At 42.5% G+C, this 23,165-nt stretch overlaps 1 protein-coding gene across 2 annotated transcripts in view; it reads left to right on the top strand.

Annotated features, from left to right (window-relative positions):
* Nucleotides 1–23,165, top strand: part of ADAMTSL1 (ADAMTS like 1) — a 703,777-nt gene that overhangs the window by 451,170 nt on the left and 229,442 nt on the right. For both annotated transcript variants that reach the window (XM_060237245.1, XM_060237246.1), the window contains one exon: nt 4,927–5,053. In XM_060237245.1, coding sequence (XP_060093228.1) covers nt 4,927–5,053 — 127 coding nt within the window. The remainder of the gene's footprint in view (nt 1–4,926; nt 5,054–23,165) is intronic.

The raw sequence follows: 23,165 nt of genomic DNA, 5'->3' as shown, positions 1-23,165 counted from the left end.
TGGCTGGAGATTGGCAACCATCCCATGGGGCGAAGCATGAGGCTCATGGCGCCTAGCGGCATGAAAAGCACACCAAAAACCCTTCTTCAAGATGGCTGTCGCCAACTGCAAGCTTCTGATGGGGAGGGACTTCAAGGCCGTCCGCTGTTGCCCCTGGATGCTTCAGCCTGTGGTGACTGGAGTCACTAAAGCAGGCAATGTTGCCGGGAACCACAGCAAGCTGAGAAGTCATGCTGGTCCCGGAATCCATTCTCACGGCGTCAGAGTGAGAGCCGAGGGAAGCTGTGTCTTCCAAAAATTCATCCCTGAAACCTTCCATCTGCTGCCTCTTGCAATGCTCCACAGAGGGGAAAAAAAATCAGCCACTTTAGAGCGGTCACGGTAGCGTCGCTCCCTCGCTGATTGTGGGGGTATGAGGGAGGATGGGAGGTAAAGAAAAGAAGAGTATAAAATTTAAAGGAAAGTAAGGTTGAAAGGTGAAGAATTAGGTAAGAAAATAGAGAAGAAAGATGAAGCTGCTTCCTATTTGTTAGGAGCTCAGCTAACTAGATGCTCTCCCTTTAGAGGCAGGAAAGAAACTGAGGAGATCTTGGTGCTCCAGAGTCATGGAAGAGGAAGAAGAATTATTCTATTTCCTGCCACCCTGGCAAGATGGTGGAAAGCACCCAAGATGGCTTCCGACTCAGAGGGAGAATAGATCACTGTAATGCTCTCTACATGGGGCTGCCCTTGACCCTGAGTCGGAAACTACAGCTAGCACAGAACACCACAGTATGGCTGTTAATGGGTCTCCTTCGATGGGGGCACATTCAACCAGTGCTGAAAGAGCTGCACTGGCTACCCATTGTGTTCTAAGTCTGCTTCAAGGTGCTGGTATAGACCTTTAAAGCCCTATATAGTCGAGGACCTGCCTATCTATGGGACCACCTTTCTCCATATGTTCTCCAGAGAGCACTGCGTTCAGGGACACAAAACTTGTTGTCTATCTCCAGACCAAGGGAGGCCAGATTATGCTCTACACAGGCTAGGGCCTTCTCAGTGGTGGCACTAGAAATGTGGAATGCCCTCCCAGAGGCCATAAGGACCCTGCAGAATCTCTCCCAATTCTGCAGAGCCTGTAAAACCAAACTATTTTGGCAGGCATTTAACATTTAAATGGAGAGGACTGCCACCCTACACTGTTGAGTGATATTGCTCATAAGGAATTACGACCACCGTAGGATCACCATCAGAAAGAAAGTTATGATCACGCCTATTGAAGTTGTTAACAGCACCATGATATGTATTTAATTGTTGCTTTATTGCTTTAAATTGTATTTAAACTGTTTTAAACGGACTTAGCCGCCCTGAGTCCACTTGCAGTGAGGGCAGGATAGAAAATTAAAGTAATAAATAAATAATAAATAAATTTAATTTATACATTCTTCACCCAGTGCAATATCTGAAAACAAAAATATTATAACAGTTATGTCATTCCAGCTAGTTGTTGTCATAGAACTTCTAGGAAAGAGAATTTATTGATCTCAGTAGGAATAGGCCTCTTGAAACACATTTTGAATGAGACTCTGAAGGTAGGAGGGGTCCCAGGAAGAAGAGAGCCAGTTTGATGTAGTGGTTAAGTGTGTGGACTCTTATCTGGGAGAACCAGGTTTGATTCCCCAGTCTTCCACATACACCTGCTGATGTGACCTTGAGTCACAAGTTCTCATAGAGCTGTCCTCTCAAGAGCAGTTTCTGTTAGAGCTCTCTCAGCTCCACCTACCTCACAGAGTGTATTTTGTGAGGAAGGGAATAGAAGGAGACTTTAAGCCATTCTGAGACTCTTTTGGGTAGTGAAGGGCTGGGTATAAATTCAGTCCCTTTTCTTCGTCTTCTTCCTCTTTTCTGTTGTGCTGGGGATTAGCGGACCTGCATGGACAAAAGCCATGTGGGATGGGGGTGGTAGTAGTGCAAATTAGGCAACATTGGGTGGTGGAGGGGAATTGAATAGATCAAATCCATTCTTTTATTCATGTTAATTTTCCCCTTTAAATTTCCTGCAGATCTTTAATCCAAAAAGGATATGCCGAATTAATCTTTAAATTTCCTTAAATTCAAAATTGGTAGCAGGAGAGTTGGGTGAAACCCACCTCCTGAACCGCCCTTAAGAAATTCCATCAAATTCCTGATGCAGATTTTATGAACCATGTGAAATTCCCACAGACTTAATAAGTTCCATCAAACTTGGTTCAAATTCTGATTGAGGTAAAATCCAGCTGCAAGAACAGTCCTTCAAGATGATACCAGCGTCAATAGAAAGCACTGTAAAGAGTGATATAAGTTCATGTAGGCACATGTGGCTTTTTAAAATGAACACATTTGACAAACATTCCTCTCTTTACCTGTTAAAATGTAAGTTAAATTCTGGCCCTCTGTGTTTTATTTTAAACTCACAGAAGCAACAAAATTTAAACTTCAGATTTACGGGTGTCGACCACAGATATTAAAAACCAATCAATTTATTTAAAAAACATATGGTTTCATTTTATTTGCCTTCTGGTGTTTGAGACATGATTTTTTTTTCCCTGCAACCATACAGTCCAGAAAATTTATTCATGAGTCCTGGCAAATCCATCGGTTACTACCAACTTTAATAACCACATTTGGGTTTGATAACATAGCACCACAACTCATACCCTTTCTCTCCAACCTCCAAGTAATTTGCTTTTCATTTCTAAATGAAAATAGTCTTTTGGTAGTTAAGTGCTTTCCACTTAGCCATTACTTTTTGCTGTTTCATAGATGCTGTGCTCATGTTCTTAAGCTGTGAGCAGCTTTGATGGAACATACTCAGAATGTACCTATTGCAGATTCTCTCTGTTGTAACTGCATGACACGGTCTACAAATTTGCACTCAGATTGGATGCATTCACACATACTGAATAATGTGGTTTGCAACTGGATTTTTACTGTGTAAGAATAGCAGAATCCACTTGCAAACAGTCGCCATGTGAAAGAACTCATTCTGATACCAGAATAAAAAATCCATGTTCTACATATCCCTTATGCATGCATAAATCACAGCCTCTCTCTTCCAAATCTAGGTGATTGATAATTGTATACAGATCCCTAAGCAAGGGAATATAACTATAAGTAGCCAGGAAACATTCCAGAAGTTGTTTCTGTTTCTTTAACAGATCCACAGTGGTTAAAAAAAAAATGCAGCCATGAGTTATCTTGTCTTTATCCAGGACCATCAACTATCCTCCACTCCCACATGCTGGAATGTCACACTACAAACAGAACTGGAAGAGGAGGACAGGAGAAGGCATAGCTGATAAAGAAACAGATGCAATCTCTTGTTTAAGAACTTGCTGCAGCCCTAAACCTTGGCAATGGTAGCTTGCAGTTTTACAACTATGTACTATATTTTCAAAAATACTGAGTCTGAAAATGAGCATGTGTATCAGGGTTTGAAGATAACATTTTAGGAAGTGATTGCCGCTAGAAAACATAAAACATAGCACCAAACTGATTGACTGTTTCTCTGTGTTACTGTTTTAATTTTTGTAAATTATTTAATGTATTTTACTATTTATTAAGCAAATTGTTAAATTTTATGTTGTGAGCCGCCCTGAGCTTGCCTTGGTGGGGAGGGCGAGATATAAATTGATTGAATGAATGAATGAATGAATGAATGAATGAACGAACGAACGAACGAAAGAACAAATAAATAAATAAATAAAAATTATCCCCTTATTTGACTCAGTTCCTGTCTCACTCAGATTACCCCATTTGAAAAGAAAATTACAATTTATTTATTTGGAATGCATTAAATTGTTGGTACTATAAGGTGTTAATTCTAAACTGCTCCCATTTACATTGCATTTTGGTGAAAATCCTTTCAGTCTGGGGGCAGAAACCAAAACAGTTTTATCACAAAGTTTCTGACAAAGACAGCTTTGGCTCTCAAAGGCTTATTCCCCAAAAATCTTGTAGGTCTCTAAGGAGCTATTGGACTTCAATCCACAAATTTTATTTCTCGCTGCTCAGGCTAAGACATATTTGATTCTTATTGACTTTTTGGGATTCTTTGTGTCCTGAGCTGAATTTCTGAAATACTTCACTAGTTTAGGCCTCTGCTTGGTCTTCAAACTGTACATGTTTGTGTGCACATGGACTTACATGTGACTACATCTGTATGTCTCCAGGTACTTTTAACTTAACCTGTTTTGTATATCAAGCTATATGTATTGGTTTTTATCTGAATACTCAAAGTTGTGTACATTTTGGAAGAAACTACTCTGCCCAACAGCTCTCCAGTGCCTGTGGAGAACTAGAAATGAAATTCAGATTTCCTGACTCTCTGCTCTTTGTTTTCAATATGACCTCCCTGTTGTGTCACATCATGAATGTTCTCTCGGTCTGGCTTGCAATACACAGAATGGGGTGATGGTCATGTATATGTAACTCCACATGTTATTCCGACAGATGTAGCAGGTAGGCATTTCACCAGTTCTGCAGCAGAATTCTAAAGCTACAGGTCATATGTATCTGTTTGCCTACTCATATAGGCAGGCAATTTTATACAACATTTCAAGTGCATTGTGTCCCACTGACATTAATTCTGAAATAATATACACATAACAGTGCACAGAGTTTGCATCTATTCTGTTGGTCCTAGGCTTCATTCTCATTCTTATATTTGATACCCCATTAAAAAAAAAGTTTTTTTCTATCTTTTTCAGCTACTTTATAAGTAGTTTGCTCTTAAGTACACATGGAACTGTCAGGGGCAGATTCGTTTGCTCCCCCCTCATTGCTAAGATGCTTTATGGCCCTCTGGGGACAATGTGAGGGGGGGAAATTGGCGGGAAGTAACCACAGAGATGGATCCAACAGTCCGGAGGTGCTCAATTTGAACTGCATATCCTTCTCTTTTGTCAGATTGTTGGCTGTGATCACCAGCTGGGAAGCACTGTGAAGGAAGATAACTGTGGGATCTGCAATGGAGATGGGTCCACCTGCCGGCTTGTTCGAGGCCAACATAAATCTCAGCTCTTGGCAACTAAACGTAAGATGTTGACTTGACTTTTACCTCAGTGGGAATATGAAAGTTCTCTGAAGTGAAAATAACAAGTTCTCTGAAATGAAGTGCAAGGGGACAGAGAGGGTCTTAGAATTTTAATTATAGTTCCACACACTTTGAAAGTACTTTCTTTAACTTATTGCCCCCATTCTAAGACATCAGGTAAAATTTTCTATACAATCTCCTCTTCTGGAGAGAGAGAGAGAGATGCTTCCTTTAAATCAGGAAGTCTGAAGACAGGTTTGCCAAAAGTCATTTGTGAGGAAGCTTTTCTTTAAGTGTTGGCAGAAGTTCAACAGGTTGGCTGCAGTAACAGAAAAAAACTGCACCTAGTGAATGCCCAACTGTCCTGCCATGCAGCTGTTCAACAATATTTAGGTTGGAATCAGACATGCCTAATGAGCTTATGTGGCGATAGCACTGCTATATCTTGTGTCCTGAAAGCCAATTAGGTGGAATGGAATTGCAAGTATATGACATTCTAGAACAATGTATTCGTGGAATGGTGTAGTTAGGTACAAAGTTCATCTTATGGCACAGCTGCATGAAATGTTAACTAGACAAACTCTCTTAACTGTAGAGTGCCTCCCAGAGGGGGCATTTTTCACTACAGAAAGGATTGGAGGGGGGATAGAAAAGGGGATTTAACACTTTACTGGTCCATCTGTTCCCCTTCCACCACCACCACCAGAGCTGCCATGTCAGTGCTTTTTAAAATTACTCAGGTGCACTGTTTTAAATGTTGAACAAGAACTGGGAAGACCTGGGTTCAGACTCCTGGTCAGCCACAAAATTCACTTAGTGACTTGAACTCCTCTTTCTCTCACACACAATCCCCTCTTTCTCAATCCTTCCTTGGAGAATTGTTGTGAGAAGAAGAGAACCAGGTATGTTGCTCCTGGAAGGAAAAGATTGGGATACAAATGTAATTTTTAAAATAGCATTATTTTACCTCCATCAGTGTCAAGGGGAAGAGGACTTGCCAGGGGAAGGGTTATCAAGAACATTTTGCAGTAGAAAAGGGGTTCCCATTACATGTGGACACAAAGTGATGTGTAGTATGGGCCAAGATCTCTTTTTACCATCTCTAGCCAAAAGTAAACATGTATTTGAAATATCTGTAGTTGCTTTATTCTTTTGGTCAGCTGGACTGGAGTTTAACTATAACCAGGTATATATAATACCTCCCTCTGTGTATATACTCTCATTTTAGAAATAAAAATTGGTACATGGCCTAAACATCTAGAATAGCATGTAATTTCCTATGAGGGGGTATGTGCCCATTTTTGCTGAATATCTTATTCCATCCGTTTATGTTTGGTTTGTGGGCAACGTTGTTTACAAAATCATCCTTATTGCCTCAGAGAATAGAATGGTGGTTAGAAAGTTCAACATACACCCACAGTTGGCAGTACATTTTTGTATACTAGCTGAAATGGGACAGGCCTGCTAGTGTATGGAGGAATAATGTGAAGAATAGTTCTCTATTTCTGAGGCAACAGTACACATGGAAAGGCTGTAAGAACAAAAACACACTGTGATGCAATAGATAAACTGTTGGACAGGAGTGTAGAAACCTAGATTCACACATCCACTTGAGGAAATCTCTCTTTCCCTCTTGCTCTCTTATTCTTTTAACCTAGCCTACCTCACCAAACGTTAGTGAGGATAAAATGAGGGAGGGACCATATACAATACCACCCTGGGGGCAAGAGCAGGATATCTGTGCTATAATAGTTGAAGAAGTTACTAGCAGCTCCTTTCTTCATAGAACTGATTATTAAAAAGCACTTTTAAAAATAATGTCCTTAATTGGCTTGGCTTGTTCTACAATATGCAACAGAATTATGTGGTAGAATCCTGAGGTGGTAGACTAAACCACTTCAGGTTGCAGGTGGGGAATATTATTTTTCAGTAGCCATGTAAATGCAGGGCTTTTTTGTAGCAGGAACTTCTTTGCATATTAGGCTGCACCCCCTGATATAGCCAATCCCCCAAGAGCTTACAATAGGCCCTGTACTAAGAGCCCTGTAGGCTCTTGGAGGATTGGCTACATCAGCAGGGTGTGTGGCCTAATATGCAAAGGAGTTCCTGCTACAAAAAAAGCCCTGATCCTACAAACAGATCAGGGAGAAAGGTTTGATTCCAGCTTGTTTCCCACAGTGCTGTTACCTGCTTTGGAGGGGATTTTTCCATAGGTGAGTTTTCAGATATAATCCTTCCTTGCACATTTTGAAATAATATAGACATTCAACCTCTCAATACCATTCTACCACCTCATTTTGCTGTTTATGTAGACCAAACATTACACTATAAACACAGCTGTAATCAGGGGGGTTTTTGTAGAAAAAGCCCAGCAGGAACTCATTAGTATGCGAGACCACACCTCTAACATCACCATCATTTGCATACTAGGCCACACCCCTGACATCACCATCATTTGCATACTAAGCCACACCTCTGACATCACCTTCATTTGTATACTAGGCCACACCTCTGACATCACCAAAAGTGCTATTATATCTTTTTCAGGTGTGGTAACCAGAATTGTATTGTATACTGTGTACTGTACTGTGTACAATTCTGGTCAATTCTGTGTACAATTCTTGGAGAGCCAGTTTGGTGTAATGGTTAAGTGTGCGGACTCTTATCTGGGAGAACCGGGTTTGATTCCCCACTCCTCCACTTGCACCTGCTAGCATGGCCTTGGGTCCGCCATAGCTCTGGCAGAGGTTGTCCTTGAAAGGGCAGCTGCTGTGAGAACCCTCTCCAGCCCCACCCACCTCACAGGGTGTCTGTTGTGAGGGAGGAAGGTAAAGGAGATTGTGAGCCGCTCTGAGACTCTTCGGAGTGGACGGCGGGATAGAAATCCAATATCTTCTTCTTCTTCTTCTTGGTCACCACACCTCAAAAAAGATATTTAGCATTGAAAAAAGTCCAGAAATATATAGCCATCCCAGAAAAAAAAATCAAATTCCAATACACTATTCGATCACAAGAGCCAGCATGGTGTAGTGCAGGGGTGGCCAAACTGTGCTTCAGGAGCCACATGTGGCTCTTTCACACATATTGTGTGACTCTTGAAGTATCACCCCAGTGGCTGCCTTAGAGAAGGCATTTCTCTCTTTAAATCACTTCTCCAAGCCAAGCCAGCTGGCGGCTTGGAGAATGCATTTCAAGTTAAAGTTGCTTTTTTTCTACCTCTCCCTCCCTCCACCATTTTCCATCCTTCCCTCCCTCAAACATCTAAAATCCATGTCTTGTGGCTCTCAAACATTTGACATTTTTTAATGTGGCTCTTCTGTTTAGCAAGTTTGGCCACCCCTAATCTATATATATCTTGGAAGGCAAGTAGAGGAGGATCATAGGGAGGTCCCCTGCGAGTGATGCCACTAGCTTGCTCAGGGTCTGTTTTATACTCTTCTGAACCTTTGCCTGTCATTTCCCCAGAAAACACTTTCCTGGGGGTGCCTTCTCTGGGGGGATGTAACTTAGGCCTCCTAAGTCCATTCCTCGCCAAACTTGGAGGGCAGGTATAGGAGAGTCAGCCAGAGATTCCCTGCATGTCTGGCATCTTTAACATACCAGGGGTCTGTTCGACTACATAACAAACTGCATGACATGATGGCTTACGGTTCACAAACCGTCCCACAAACCGCAAAATGAAACAAACTGCACTTGCCTGGTTCATGCTCATCACTTGTCAGGTTGCTATGAGTTGAGCCTAGGTGTCAAGCCCAAGGTGTGTCCAAGGGCAGGTAGGAAAAAGAAGAAAAACAAGTGGTACAGTTCTCAAGGAAGATCAAGCATACAGAATGCATGAGTAGATGAGCTGGTGAATTAATAGCACTTGGAACTGTGTTCTCTCTAAGCTGACTTAGCATGATCTAGCTCACAGATTTTTAGCCTCCAGTTCACACATTTTTGTCTCAGCTCAGAAAAAATGGTCCTAGAGCAGGGGTGGCCAAACTGTGGCTCAGGAGCCACTTGTGGCTTTTTCATATTGTGTAGCTCTGGAAGCCCCCACTGCCCCGTTAGCCAGCTTGGAGAAGGCATTTGTCTCTTTAAATCACTTCTCCAAGCCAAGGCAGCTGGTGACTTGGAGAATGCATTTAAAGTTGCCTTTTTCCACCTCTCCCTCCTCCCTACCTATTTGCCTTCTTGTCTTCCGGCTCTCAAACATCTGAAGTTCATGTCTTGCAGCTCTCAAACATCTGACATTTATTCTATGTGGCTCTTACCATTCAACAAGTTTGGCCACCCCTGGTGTAGGAAAGAAAGAAAGAAAGAAAGAAAGAAAGAAAGAAAGAAAGAAAGAAAGAAAGAAAGAAAGAAAGGAAGGAAGGAAGGAAGGAAGGAAGGAAGGAAGGAAGGAAGGAAGGAAGGAGACGGGAGCAACTCACCTGAAAAACTGCTAACTCTCCAGAAGCCCCCTGAGCCCTGCCAGCACACACGATGTTGGGGGACCCAAGCACAAGCACAACTGGGCCCCCAGAGTCCTTCCAGCGCAGACAATGTTGGGAGGCCACTGCTCAGTTGGGGTTCCGGAGTCCCACCAGTGTGTGTGACGTTGGGAAGCCCCCGCGCAGGCGTGGCTGGGCCCCTGCAGTCCCGTCAACTTGCGCAACGTCAGAAGGCCCCTGCGCAGGCGCAGCTGGGCCCCTGAAGTCCCGCTGGTGCACGCGACATCAGAAGGCCTCTGCGCAGGTGTGGCTGGGCCTCCAGAATCCTGCTGGTGCACGTGACGTCAAAAAGCCCTCACGCAGGTGTGGCTGGGCCCCCGGAGTCCCGCCGGCGCATGCGACGTCGGGAGGCCTCTGTGCAGGCGCGCTGCACCCTGGAGTCCTGCCAGCCAGCCGGGAAGCCAAGCCGGAACTCTGGCTTAGTCAGCCAGAACGCTGTCTGGGCCAGCCGGAACAGTGTTCCGGTGCGTTCCAGTTCAAAAATAGCCCTGGCTGTAATGATAGCAGAAGTATATATACATATGTCTTGTTGACTTGTTGCCAGTCTCTTACTCATATTCTCCTCATTCACATACTCTGAAATACCTTCACCTCTTGTTGTCTGTTTCTCTTCACTCTACCCATGTTTCCTCAGCTTTTGGACTTTTCACTCCTGAGGTTCTTACCTTTCCTGTAGAGACAAGGAAAGAGCAAGACCAAGAGAACAATCCTAAACAGGCCTACTCAATTCTATTCATGATTACTTACTCCCAGGAATGTGTTCTTAGGGGTGCACTATAAGTCACTAGGACAACTGGTTATCAAACCATTCAGAAAAGAAAATATGTTGCACAGTAGCAGGCAAAGGACAAAGTTACATAACCTTACAGTTACAAAGAGTATGATGTGAGCTTTGAATCTGTGTTGATTAATACTATCTGGTTGAATCACCATACAATCAGCGTTTTTTGGCCAATTTGTAATAAACTGAGAGAGAAAATTTACTCACCGGCTGGCAAGGAATCTCAACATATGCTGAAACAATCTTACAATTGTGTCCATGTGGATTCATGGTTAACCACAAATCTGGCAGCCACATCCTACCATTCTGAAAGGGTCATGTGAATTACCCTTCAGTCACCAAACAGCGGAAAACATTGAATGTGTCAAATTATGGTTGTTGGTATACATATTATCGTAGTGCAATTCTGTGCTATAGACAAAATGATAGGGTCAACAGATTCATCTACAATGCAAATATAGAGCACTGTCATTTGGGAAAATATTTTAAAATTCATATCTCATCTGTCTGCTGCAAAGACCCTCAAGATAGCTTACTAAACAGTACAGTAAAGCCAGAATAAAGCAAACAAACAACCAAAAAAATCTGCCATGCCTAGTCCATGAGCTTAAATAGTTTGGTGTTTTAATCATTTTATGAAAAATCCTACCAGCCCAGCCTAGATGAACTTTTTTTTAGAGGGAGTTCCATAAACATTTTAAATGATATTTTATTTTCTAACACACATGAGACTTCGTCATTGTCAGTTGATTGGTGGTCATATATTATAGTCTTAATTTTTTTAAAATGGGATTTAAATGAACTACTCCTTTACACAAGTGGTCCAATAAAAGATCTGTGCTAGCAGGGACAAGAAAAGCACAGAGAAATATCTTAAAGGGTGGGAAGCTTGTTTAACTAGCCTTCATGTGAATATGCAAGTGTCAAGACATGTTGCATTACACAGAGAGAACCCATTTACTTTGCAGTCACCCTTGATGGCACCCCTTCCATGGGAGGGGGAGTTCAGAAATCCCTGCCAGTGAGCAGGAAGTTTAGGCTATTGTGTAGAGCTGCCAGAACCAGTTGGGGGATCTCTTGGTTTGGAGGCCCTCCCCCCTCATCAGAGTTATCAGAAAGTGGGGAGGGGGGTTTGAATGTCCACTGGGCACTCCATTATACCCTATGGAGACTGGACCCGTAAGGTATAATGGAGAATCAGTCTGTGGGTCTCTGGGGCTCAGGGAGCTGTTCTTTTGAAAAAAAGGCACCAAACTTCCAGCATAGCATCTGGTGCCTCTAGTAAAGAAAAACATCCAAGTTTCAAAAAGATTAGACCATTCTCTGAGCCCCAAGAGAAGATGCTCCCATCCTCCATTATTTCCAATGAAGGGAAGGCATTTAAAAGGAGCATGGTCCCTTTAAACATGATGGCCAGAACTCCCTTAAGAGTTCAATCATGCTTGTCACAACCTTGCTCCTGGCTCCAACCCCAGAGTCCCCAGATATTTCCTGTGTCGGACCTGGCAACCCTGCTACTGTGGCAGGTAGAGCATATAAATGTATCGCAGCAATGCACAAACCAATGAGAGCAGCACCGGCCTGTCCCATCCAGCCAATAAGTGCAGTGTACTATGCCATTGTAGTTTAGTGGTTTAGAGTGTCATACTAGGATCTGAGAGACTCAGACACTCTGCTATGGACACTTGCTGGGGAACCAGCCAGTTACACACTCCCAGGGTTGTTAACATAAAATGGAGGGGGAAAAAATAATGTAAACCACTGTGGGGCCCCATTGGGGAGAAAATATATGAAACAAGTAAGTAAATAAATAAATATTGGGAAAGAGTTATGACTTGGCAATGGGAGGTTTAGTCAGGTTTATTGAGTTTAGAAGCTAGGAGTGAGAGAGAAGACTCTGTTTAACAGCAGTACAAATTAAAGATCTTTGCTTAAGTTCCCCTGCCTTTTAAACTGAGGTATGAACACTAGGCCAGCAGCATTTGCTAGGTCTACTATGTAACTTAGTGACTGCAGAGTACTGTATTTTAAGTTGCAAGTCTGCCTGAGGCACTATTTTTCCTGGTGTATGCGCTGTATAAAAGTTAACATCCCACAATTCCTTGTTAAGTGTTAACATTTACCTCAGATTTGTGTTTTGTTTTCATTGTTGCTTAGAATCAACTTTGTTCTTATTCAGTTTAAAAAAGCAAACTGTCTTGTTTCTGTCAGTTTGCCTCCTTATTCCTCAATTTAAAATCCAGCATTAGGGCAGGGTTTCCCAAACTTTTCTTTCCCGTGGCCCAGTTATTTTTACTCTTCTCCTTTGTGACCCACTAAAATTTGGAGGTGGAGCCAGGAGACTTTGGGGGTGGAGCCGGGAGACAGGAATTATTTCATTTCTTGTGGTGTCAAGCGCCAAGTGATGTCACTTCTGGGGCACACTGAACCAAAACTCCACGTTTTCCTGTAATGTCACTTCCAGAATGTCTGCCAGTGGGGCCAGGGCACTAGAAGTCCTCCCACTGTTGCTTCCCCCCCACTCCCAGCACCAAGAATATAGACAGAGCATCACTTGCAGGGAAAGAAAGAAGGGGGGGCAAAGAAAAAAAAGCCTTCCTGACCATCAGATGACCTCAGCCAGCAACAATTCTACCCAGGGGTCATTTGGTAAAAAAAAAAGCCCACTCCCCGTCCCTCCTGGCTGGAAAAAAACACACGCGTCCTTCTTTGCCACCCAGGCTTCCCGGAGAAATCTTCCCAAAAGAACATACTGCAAGGCACAGGAAAGCTCATACCTTGAAGAACACTTCATGGGTCTAAAGTGCAAGTGGATGCCAGCTTTTCTCTCAAACACTGGGAGGGGGGAGAAGGAAGGAGAGGCAGCCCAGCTCCTCTTTGCACAATGGAGAGATGGGGGAGAGAAGCCAAACAGAGCTCAGGCTTTGCAGCCTGCGTCAGTCTTCAAGGCTAGCTTTTCTCTGCACAACAGAGAGACGGGGGAAGGAAGGAAGCCAAATGGAGAGCAGGTTTTGCAGCCTGTGTCAATCTTCAAGGCTAGCTTTTCTCTGCACAACAGAAAGATAAGGGAAGGAAAAAAGCAGAGCAGAAGTTATGCTTTGCTGGGGGCAGGGCTAGCTTGGGCTTTTCTTGTGACCTGGTAGTGAGACTTCCATGGCCCAGTACCGGGTCATGACCCTGCAAATGGGAAACACTGTAATAGGTGATATGAATGACCTCTTCCTAAGACCTTGGGGTCTTCTCCCAGAAGCTGTTTTTAAGTTGCCTTTTCCCTTATGCATTATGTTTCTTTTGGTTTTCTTTGCCCTGTCCTCTCCTACCCCATCCCCAGCCAACTTTTTAAAGACTGACCTATCATCATGATCAAACCACACCTTCTCTGCACTTAATATGAGTGGTTTCAGTGTTTTTTTTTTTAAAAATTGATATAGCATTGTATTGAAGAAGAAGACTGCAGATTTATACCCCGCGCTTCTCTCTGAATCAGAGTCTAAGAGCAGCATACAATCACCTTTATCTTCTTCCCCCACAACAGACACCCTGTGATGTGGGTGGAGCTAAGAGAGCTCTCACAGCAGCTGCCCTTTCCAGGACATCTCCTACAACCCAAGGCCATTCCAGCAGGTGCATGTGGAGGAGTGGGGAATCAAACCTGGTTCTCCCAGATAAGAGTCTGCACACTTAACCACTACACCATGTTCTTTGAATTCTCAGCTCCTCATTAAAAATTAAGTCTGTAGCCCTTCCCCTCACAAAGATAGAATCATAGGGTGTTTTCACATGGCGACTGTTTGCAAGTAGATTTTGTTATTCTTATACAGTAAAAATCCATTTGCAAAGCACATTATTTAGTGTGTGAGAGTGCACCCATAGAGTTGGAACGGGCCATCAGGCCATCTAGGCCAACCCTCTGCTCAATGCAGGATCAACCTAAGGCATCCCTGACAAGTGTTTTTCCAGCTGCTGCTTGAGGGGGAGCTCAGCACCTCCCTCGGCAGCCAGTTCCACTGCTGAACTACTCATAGTGTAAAAAAGTTTTTTCCTAATATCCAACTGGTACCTTTCCACCAGTAATTTAAATCCATTGTTTTATCCTCTGTTGCCACAGGAACAGCTCCCTGCCCTCCTCTGGCAGCCTTTCAAACACTTAAAGGGAGCAATCATATCCCCCCTCAGCCTTCTCTACTCCAGACTGAACATTCCCAAGTCCCTCAGTCTTCTATCGTAGGGCTTGGTCACCAGTCCCCTGACCATCCTCACTGCTCTTTTCTGCACTCGTTCCATTTTGTCCACATCCTTTTTGAAATAAGACCTCCAGAACTGCGGACAATACTCCAGGTGCAGCTTGACCAGTTGGGTGTACAGTGGGACTATGACATCTTGTAAATTGAATATTATGCCTCTGTTGATATACTCCAAGACCACATTAGCTGTTTTTGCCACTACCTCACACTGACTGCTCATATTTAGCTTGCAGTATACCCGTATTCCAAGACATGTTCACACACGCTGCTATGCAGAAGTGTATCCCCATTCAGTATGCATAGTTCTCATTTTTGTTACCCAGATCATGTAACACTCCGCACTTATCTTTATTGAATTTTACCCCATTCACATCCACCTATGTCTCCAGTGCGTTCAGTTGCTGAATTCTATATCTTCCAGGATGCTCACTGCTCCTCTCAATTTGGTTTCATCTACAAAATTAATGAGAAGTCCCTGCAACCCCTCATTCAGATCATTTATAAAATGAATTGAGCTCTGTGACATCCCACTGGATACCTCTCTTACTTAGATGAAATGTTATTGGGTGCAGTTCTCCAACAAGTTCCCTGTCCAGCTAACTAACCCAGAGTCAAGTCTGCTGTACATCAGTTCACCCATCCAAACATCATGAGGAATCCTGTCAAAAGCTTTATTGAAATCCAGGTAAGTAATGTTGGCAGTGTGTGCATTCACATCACACTAAATAATGCATTTTGCAACTGGATTTTTACTGTGTAAGAATAGCAAAAATCCAGTTGCAGAATGCATTATTTAGTGTAGTATGAACACACCCAGTGTTTTCCACAATCGAAGAAACTCATCACTCAATCAAAGAAGGAAATGAGGCTGGTCTGACAAGACTGTTAGGGATAAATCTATGCTGGATTACCAAATTGTCCTTCAGATGCTCACAAATTTAACCCTTTAAAATCTGCTCTAATATCTTCCATGGGACAGAGGTCAGACTGACTGGCCTGTAGTTTCCCGAGTCATCCTTCCTCCCTTTTTTTTGAAGATTGGGACAACCCACAAAGGAAGAGGATAGAGACTTACGTTTGTGGGAGAATTCAGAGAACCTGCTAAATTTATCATTACAATGCTATATTGATATAGGCATGCACAAAACAAAATGACACCAATGACAACAGCACCCTCTCTTGAAAATCCTGATTCCTTAAGGAATATGCAGAAGGAAATAAACTGGCTCTATAACTCTGAAAATGCAGAGGGAGGGCAGACATGGAAAACCTGTGCCCAAACAATTCCAGTGCTTGTGGGTTGACTGCCAAGAAAATCAGGATTAAGTCAAATTTTCAAAGAAGCCGCTTGCAGAGACCCTTTGTAGACAGATGTTCTGAGTCAGTGTAGAGCAAATTCATGTGTACTTCAGTAGAGCTTTAACCATCCACTCTAGACTCTTTTATGTTCAAAATAAACTGGAATGCAGTAGTTCCCAAAAGTGTTGTGTATTTTCTGTTAGAACTAAGAAAATAAATCCGGCCAGTTACATAATTTATAGCTAGTGCGGAAGCAGTCTGCATGAACCTGTACCATTGCTGGAGATTTGCCTTTCTTTAGAAGGTGTTAAGTCTGGTCTCACTAGAGTTGTTCCCCTTGAAATGGCATACCAAAGTATGAAGAGTGTCTTCACTTGCTACATTTAGGAAAGCATGAAACAACATTTTATTCTTTATCTGTGCTCCTGGCCTTCATGACAAGAGATGGCAGGGGCAACTTTTGCTTTCTTGATGATTCTTGCTTTTCTTTCTGTGTTTCCTTCTTCATAACTATCACATAAGAAACAGTGCCTGGAAAAGAACATCTGTGAAGCAGGTAGCAAGAAAATATCAGAAGCATCCTGCTGCAAAAAGGGGGGGATTCCGTTCCACAGTGCTTTCTACTAGCAGCTTCTGTGCCAAATAAAATGCTGGAAAGGTTTTCTGGAAAACATTCCAAACACACTGCTGCGTTCATCACATTGAATTCATTTTCTCATTGTATCTGTGTTCAATTCTGTCCTCTCACTCTGTGAACATAACTGAGGATGGGAAGAGGAGGAAGGAGAAATGGGGAGGGTTGGATCAGATTAAAAAGAAGTGTGTGGATCCCTGCAACCACTAGGCTTGTAACGGAAACAACTATCTCAGTATTTGTAGGGATGGTATATCAGTCCCAGAGGTGTCAGAAACAGAGAAACAGCAGGGTGGGAGGAGATATGTGTCATGGACTTCCCTCCTACACTCTTCTGAAGGGGAAGCACCTGGGTTGATGTCCCCTTCTTATAAATAAAAATGAAGGATTATTTGAAAGAAAATTTGGTGCTTCGACAATCCAAGCTCCCTCTCTGCATCCACCAAAAGTGAATATATATTTTTATGGAGCCTTGCTTGTAAAGTCTTTTTTTATAGAGCAGCCTCTGCATTGTTGATCTCCCTACCTTGATTGTACATTGTCTTGGTTTCTCTTTTTTTCTGGGCTGTTCTAGATACTTTAAAAATTCTCTTCATGGAGAATACCTATAGCCACTCTGACCAATGTGATCAGTGTTCTGCAGTCCCGCTACTTGAAACTGATTTTGTAAAAGCACAGTGTCATTGGAAAGTGACATGAATAGGCATTGTTGGATTGAGCTAGATTTTATTTAATGTGTATGACTGTAAACACAAGGACAATCTGGGTTTCTGTGGACCAAACTAGAAGGAATACTGCATCCATGGTTGGATTTATCCACATTTAATGTTTTATTTAAAAATACCTTTTTTTACCTAAATGTGGATATGAATTTGATTAGAGCAGCAGTGCTTGGGGAAGAAAAGACACTTCTCTTCCTGCTCCATTTTCTTAAATTAACTCTCCATCCTCTTTAAACTGTTGTGTTTCCCCTTTAAACTGCTGTGTTAAGAATAGAAAATCTCATGGTATATACCATGTCCTGTTAGCCGCCCTGAGCCTGCTTAGGCGAGGAGGGCGGGATATAAATAAAATTTATTATTATTATTATTATTATTATTATTGGAAATCTCTGCAGAAGTGAAGTTGAATATTTGAAGGCTTGTTGTTCTGTTTTGAAACCAATGCATCTATTCGCTATTATGTGAATAAGGTACCAGGCTCTTGACAAAGGGAACTACACTCCCAAGCAGTCGTCGGGCTTGGACACTTTTCTCTACACTTGTCTACAGTGGAGGAGTCTACTAGCAGTGATTCTGAGTCAAACTGCTTTCTTTAGAGACTCTTCGCCCTATTCAGGACAGTTACTTTGATGACATTTTTGCTGCTGACAGATTTGGACTTTGCTTGTTGAACTACCTACCTGTACTTATATGATAATGGAATTGGACTTTGTCTGTTGAATTATCTTCCTGTGTTTAACATACAGTAAAAATGTGGTGTAATTTTTATGTAATTGTTTTCTATGGTTTTCTCCTTCAGTGGATACTTAAAGTGGTTTGATGGATTTGCACTTCAGTGCTTCTGATGAAAACTTGTAGTGAAATAAATTCTGTGAGTCTTTAAGGTGCCTGTCACTGGACTTCTGTTTCATGTTAAGAAAATGGCACAGAGAACATATAAAACCCTTCTCTTCTGATGCGATCCTCTTTGGAGCCCCCTAGGACTGCTTTCAAATGTCATATATAGTACAATCTTGACCTCACTTTGCTTGCTAGGAAATGGGATCCCACACCAGGACGTGATATACCCATCAGAGCATGTCAGGAAGTGAGCTGGAAATTATTTTGTTGCCATTTTACTTGCAGCAAAGCAATGGCCAGAACACTGGCTGCTAATCACTGGTTTCAGAAATGAGCTGACCCTTTAGCAAACAGATGTGAAGGTTAATGTAATGTTGTATAAAGTAAATGGCTACAAAGGATTTGCAGCTTTTTATTATATCTGAGTATGGAATATTACAGCAGGCGAGTCTGCTGACTAGAAACTACTAATTGAATCTCTTATCCCTCCAGTTTTCTAGAGTTTTCACTTACTAACAAACATTAAAATTATACTAAGTATAGCTGTGGTGTACCCTGCTCATTCTTTTGACCAGTGTACATGTAGTCCATCCAAACCCATCCCTGCTTCAAATGGTACTGGGTCAACAAGCTATATTATTTTATATTAATAACAGGTAAAGTAGCTCTTTGTCAAATGAACCTGAACACAGTTGGTTCTGAGCAAACATTTGACTTTGTTTAGTTGGATCCTTTGCCAGACACATCCTTCCCAACCCTCATGAGATCTGTGAATTAACCCTTTAGCATGCAACTTGTTGGCCATCTTGACAACCTCATTGTGAAGAAACTGTGGGAAAGGGTTTGCTATTGTTGTGTTTCTAAAATCTGGAAATGCTTGGCTCTTTATTCTTAAGGGAGAATAGTGGATTTATTTTTAACCAGGATTTGGATAGTGAAATTTAATTGAGTAAAATTTGTGAGCTCGCTGCCACTATTGGATCAAAGAACACTCCTGTCTCTGTTTCTTTAGCCTTCTCAGTAGGCACATGATCACATATGTTCAGTTCTTATCTGGCCCTTTCTCACATAAACTCACTGGCATATACTGATAATAGGACAGCTTTGCTGAAATGTTCTCTAACCTTGGCTTTGTGCCAAGCCTAAATGGATTATTTTGAGTGATTCCAAAACCTTTGCCTTGCAAGAGATTTTTCCTTTAGTGATGTTCCAACCGATCGCAAGTAAAAGTTATCTCCTCAGCAGGGTTATTAACTTGTCTGTTTTGCAAATGTCATAGGATCAAAGAAGAAGAAAAAAGTTCTGTGGTGCTACATTTATTTATTGGCTTGGATGAGGCCATGATGGTTGAGAGGCAATTAGAGTGGCTAAATAGATCTTATGGACAATGCTGAATCATGAGGAAGTCTAGACAAGGACACAAGTCAGTGCTGAGCTGTGTCTTCAGGAATTTGGCCTCCAAAGGAACAATGTAGCTTTGCAGCTGATTATTGGTAAAACTGGTCACTTCAAATCCAAAGAAAATCAGACCTGAGTTTTCAGTGTGGACATTGGACCTGTTTTCACAAGGGAGTAAGGAGAAGGAAGAACAGAAGCCCCTTATGACTATGTTGAACTCACAGGAAACAAAAAAGCTTGCATAGAAAGCTTGCTGTTGCTTGCACTTTGCATGACCTGTGGGTAAACACAGACTTTCTATTTTCAGCAGGCCCATTCCATTAACTTTTATTAACATATTTTTTGTGCTCCAAAGTCTGTAAAAGTTTTCCTGACCTGTTCTAATGCTTTTGAGTATTAAAAAGATACCAGTGAACAACTAAAAGTACTTTAAAATAGTTCCTCAGTCGGTTTGTAAGATTGTGATAAAGGTTTAGAGTATATATGGCAATGATTAAAACTGAGTTGTTTGGATATATAACTGGCATCCAGCATTTATTTCTTTATCACCCTTTCTGTAAATTGGAGAGATGAGTTTTAGAAGATTTTAAAATGTTGCAATTTTTGTTTTCTTTGACTGCAGCCAGGTGCTGAAGGGTGAACTGATTTGTCCAAGTCAGCACAAAATGGTGTTGGATGGTGGTTTGAAATAGGAAAAAAAAATCCTGGTTATTTTAGACTAGGCAACTAAGCAGCTATGTCTATAAAACAAATAATTTAGAGTGCTTTTAAACTGCAAATAACTTTGCAAACATAATTTATCTGCCTTCTCTCAGTCATAATATTCTGGTATACCACTGTTCATATTATTCAAGTATTATTTGTGTTTTGTAAAGCAGAAACTGAGGTTAGTGACTTGTCTAGCTTTATCAACTCAACCTACAAGGTTGGCACCACTTGAGTTTTGAGATATTCCCATAATTATGGCTGATCTCCGGATTAGAAATCAGGTCCACTAGAGAAAATGGCTGCTTTGGAGAGTGGACTCTATAGTATTATACTCTGATGAGGACTCTCATCTCCCCAAACCCTGCCCTCCCTAGTCTCCACCAACAATCATCAGGAATTTCACAACCTGCAGTTAGGAATCCTAGCTCTCCAGCTGCTAAGCTGTAATGACTTTTAGACCTTTGAAAAGTCTTCTAGCCAGTTAGATAGATCCAGGTGGGCAGTTGTGTTGGTCTAAAACAATAGAACAAAGTTGGAGTCCAGTGGCACCTTCAAGACCAACAAAGTTTTATTCAAAATGTAAGCTTTCATGTGCATTCACACTTCATCAGTTTACATTCTGAATAAAATGTTGTTGGTTTTGATGGAGCCACTGGACTACAGCTTCTAGCCAGTGTTTTCTTTCTAGTTCTATCCGTGTTGTGTTGGTTATAATGAACCACTGTAGATATCTGTGTTTCAGACTGTGCAAGCACTTACTGTAAAGGTAGAATGGAACAGGGGTATGCAACTTTGATGCTTTCAGATGGCTGGAGTATAAAGCCTTTGGATTTGTGTAAATGCCTGAAAATCTGTTCTGGTCTGACTTTCCGCCCCAGTTTCTGTTTTACCTCAAACTTATTATATTACTGTTTATCTGTGTAAAGGACTTTCAAACTCAGAATTTTCTAGTGTGCAATGTGATTAATTAGAACATGTATTTTATGTCATGCTGCCTCCACTTGCTCCTTTCTTCTTTGTTTCTCATGTGCATTCAACATTTTGATCTCAGCTCTAGGGATGGGCATGAACTGAAAAACTGCAGTTTAATTTGTTGTTTATGGCATGCCCCATTCACAGGACTGGTGCTAGGGGTTCTGGTGCCCCTAGGCGGGGGCCTGTTTCCCATCCCCATCTTTTTTTGCCCATGCAAAGTGCGCAAAGCCCGATGATGTCACCACACTGCACACGCTTCACGTGATCACTCAGCCCTGCCCTCCCCTGCTTCAAAGGGAGCTGGCCAGCCCCCCTTGAAGCGCGGGCAGGCCAGCCTGAGTTCTCACGGGAAGCATCTTTGGGTGGGAGGAGGTGGGTGCGGGGAGGGAAGGAGAGGCAGCAGGGGGTGGGGAGATGGATGTGACGCAGAGACAGATGTGATGTGGTGAGATGAGAACTGTCTTCGGGCGCAGGGAGGTGGGGGAGACGGATGGCAGCGGGCACGGGGAGATGAAGTTCAGCGGGTGTGGGGAGAAGGGGCACCTCATGGCACCCCTAGGCCAAGTGGTGCCCAAGGCAGCAGCCTACTTGGCCTACTCCCATGCACTGGCCCTGCCCATTCACTAATCACAGACTGTCACAAACTGATGAGGCACCTTCTGGGGGGGGGGCTAACTAGAACCCTGTACATTCAACCCTCAACAAATGTGAAGGGCAGGTAGAGGAAAGTCAGCTGGAAATCCCCCGTGATCATTCAATGCACCCCTGAACCTGCAGATGTCAAGAATGACTTCCTGTCAGCTGTCATTTTGACAGGCTCTGTTCAGGAAGTTCAAGAGTGTATAGAACAGATCCTGTGCAAGCTAGAGACACCAAATTTGGAGGGCATATAGAGGAACATACAGGGGAGGCTCATTGCGAGTTTGTTGTCTCTAGCTTGCACAGATTCCATTCTATATACTCCTGAACCTGAGCCTGTCAAAATGATCAGGGTTCAAGAGTGTATAGAACAGATCCTGTGCAAGACAGAGACATCAAAGTTGCAGGAGACCACGTGCCCAATGCTCCTCTACATGCCCTTTAAATTGGTGCTTTGAAGTTCTGTAAATATTTTGATTGAGCAGAGACTGTCTGGAAATGTCTCTGCTCAGGAACCTCCATGAACAGTTTGAAAGTTTGTGCCAGTTGACTCTCCATGAACTTGACTTTGTGAACTAGCCCAAATTTTTCGTGAACTTTAGTTTGTGAGCCAGTTCATGCCCATCTCTACTCAGCTCTTTTACGTGCTCCATCCATCTAGTTCCTAGGCGATGTTTTAGTCTTCCCTTTCCCATTTCTTTCTGTTTTCATCATCTCCATTTCTGGCTAGGTCCAGGTGGACAGCCATGTTGGCCTGAATCAGCAGAACAAGTTTGAGTCCAGTGGCACCTTTAAGACCAACAAAAAGTTTAATTCAAGGCATGAGCTTGAGCAAGTGTGCATGCACATGAAAGCTCATACCTTGAATAAAACTTTGTTGGTCTGAAAGGTGCCACTGGACTCAAACTTTGCTCTTCCATTTCTGGTTGTTATTAATCTTCTGCAATTAAAACTTGAATGACTAATCCATTTAATCTTAGTTACATAGCCAGTTGCAAGCAATGAGGCTTACAGAAAGGCTATACACAATCATTACTTTTTACTCTACCTAGCCTTTTTCAGCTGATACAATTCTGGTACACCTACTGCATGTATCAGGAGCAGGACCGGTCCTGCCACTAGACAAACTAGGTGATTTCCTAGGGTTCTGCCTTCTGGGGGCGCCGAACTGGGTGCCCTCCATATGACTTGGTGATGTTATCAGTGCAGGAGGGGGGGGGGTGCCAGAAGTTAGCCTTACCTAGAGTGCCAGATAGTCTAGGGCCAGCCCTGATCAGGAGACCATGTAGTGCAGGGGTGTTGAACTCATTTGTTAATGAGGGCTGGATCAGACATAAATGAGACCTGTTGGGACGGGTCATGTGTGTTATAAATGTAATGCCAGGAAGTGGAGA

Source organism: Heteronotia binoei, chromosome 4 (genome assembly GCF_032191835.1).
Source record: "Heteronotia binoei isolate CCM8104 ecotype False Entrance Well chromosome 4, APGP_CSIRO_Hbin_v1, whole genome shotgun sequence".
Classification (NCBI taxonomy): domain Eukaryota; kingdom Metazoa; phylum Chordata; class Lepidosauria; order Squamata; family Gekkonidae; genus Heteronotia; species Heteronotia binoei.
Note: the sequence above shows the minus strand (reverse complement) of the source record. Positions and strands in the feature narration are given on the sequence as shown.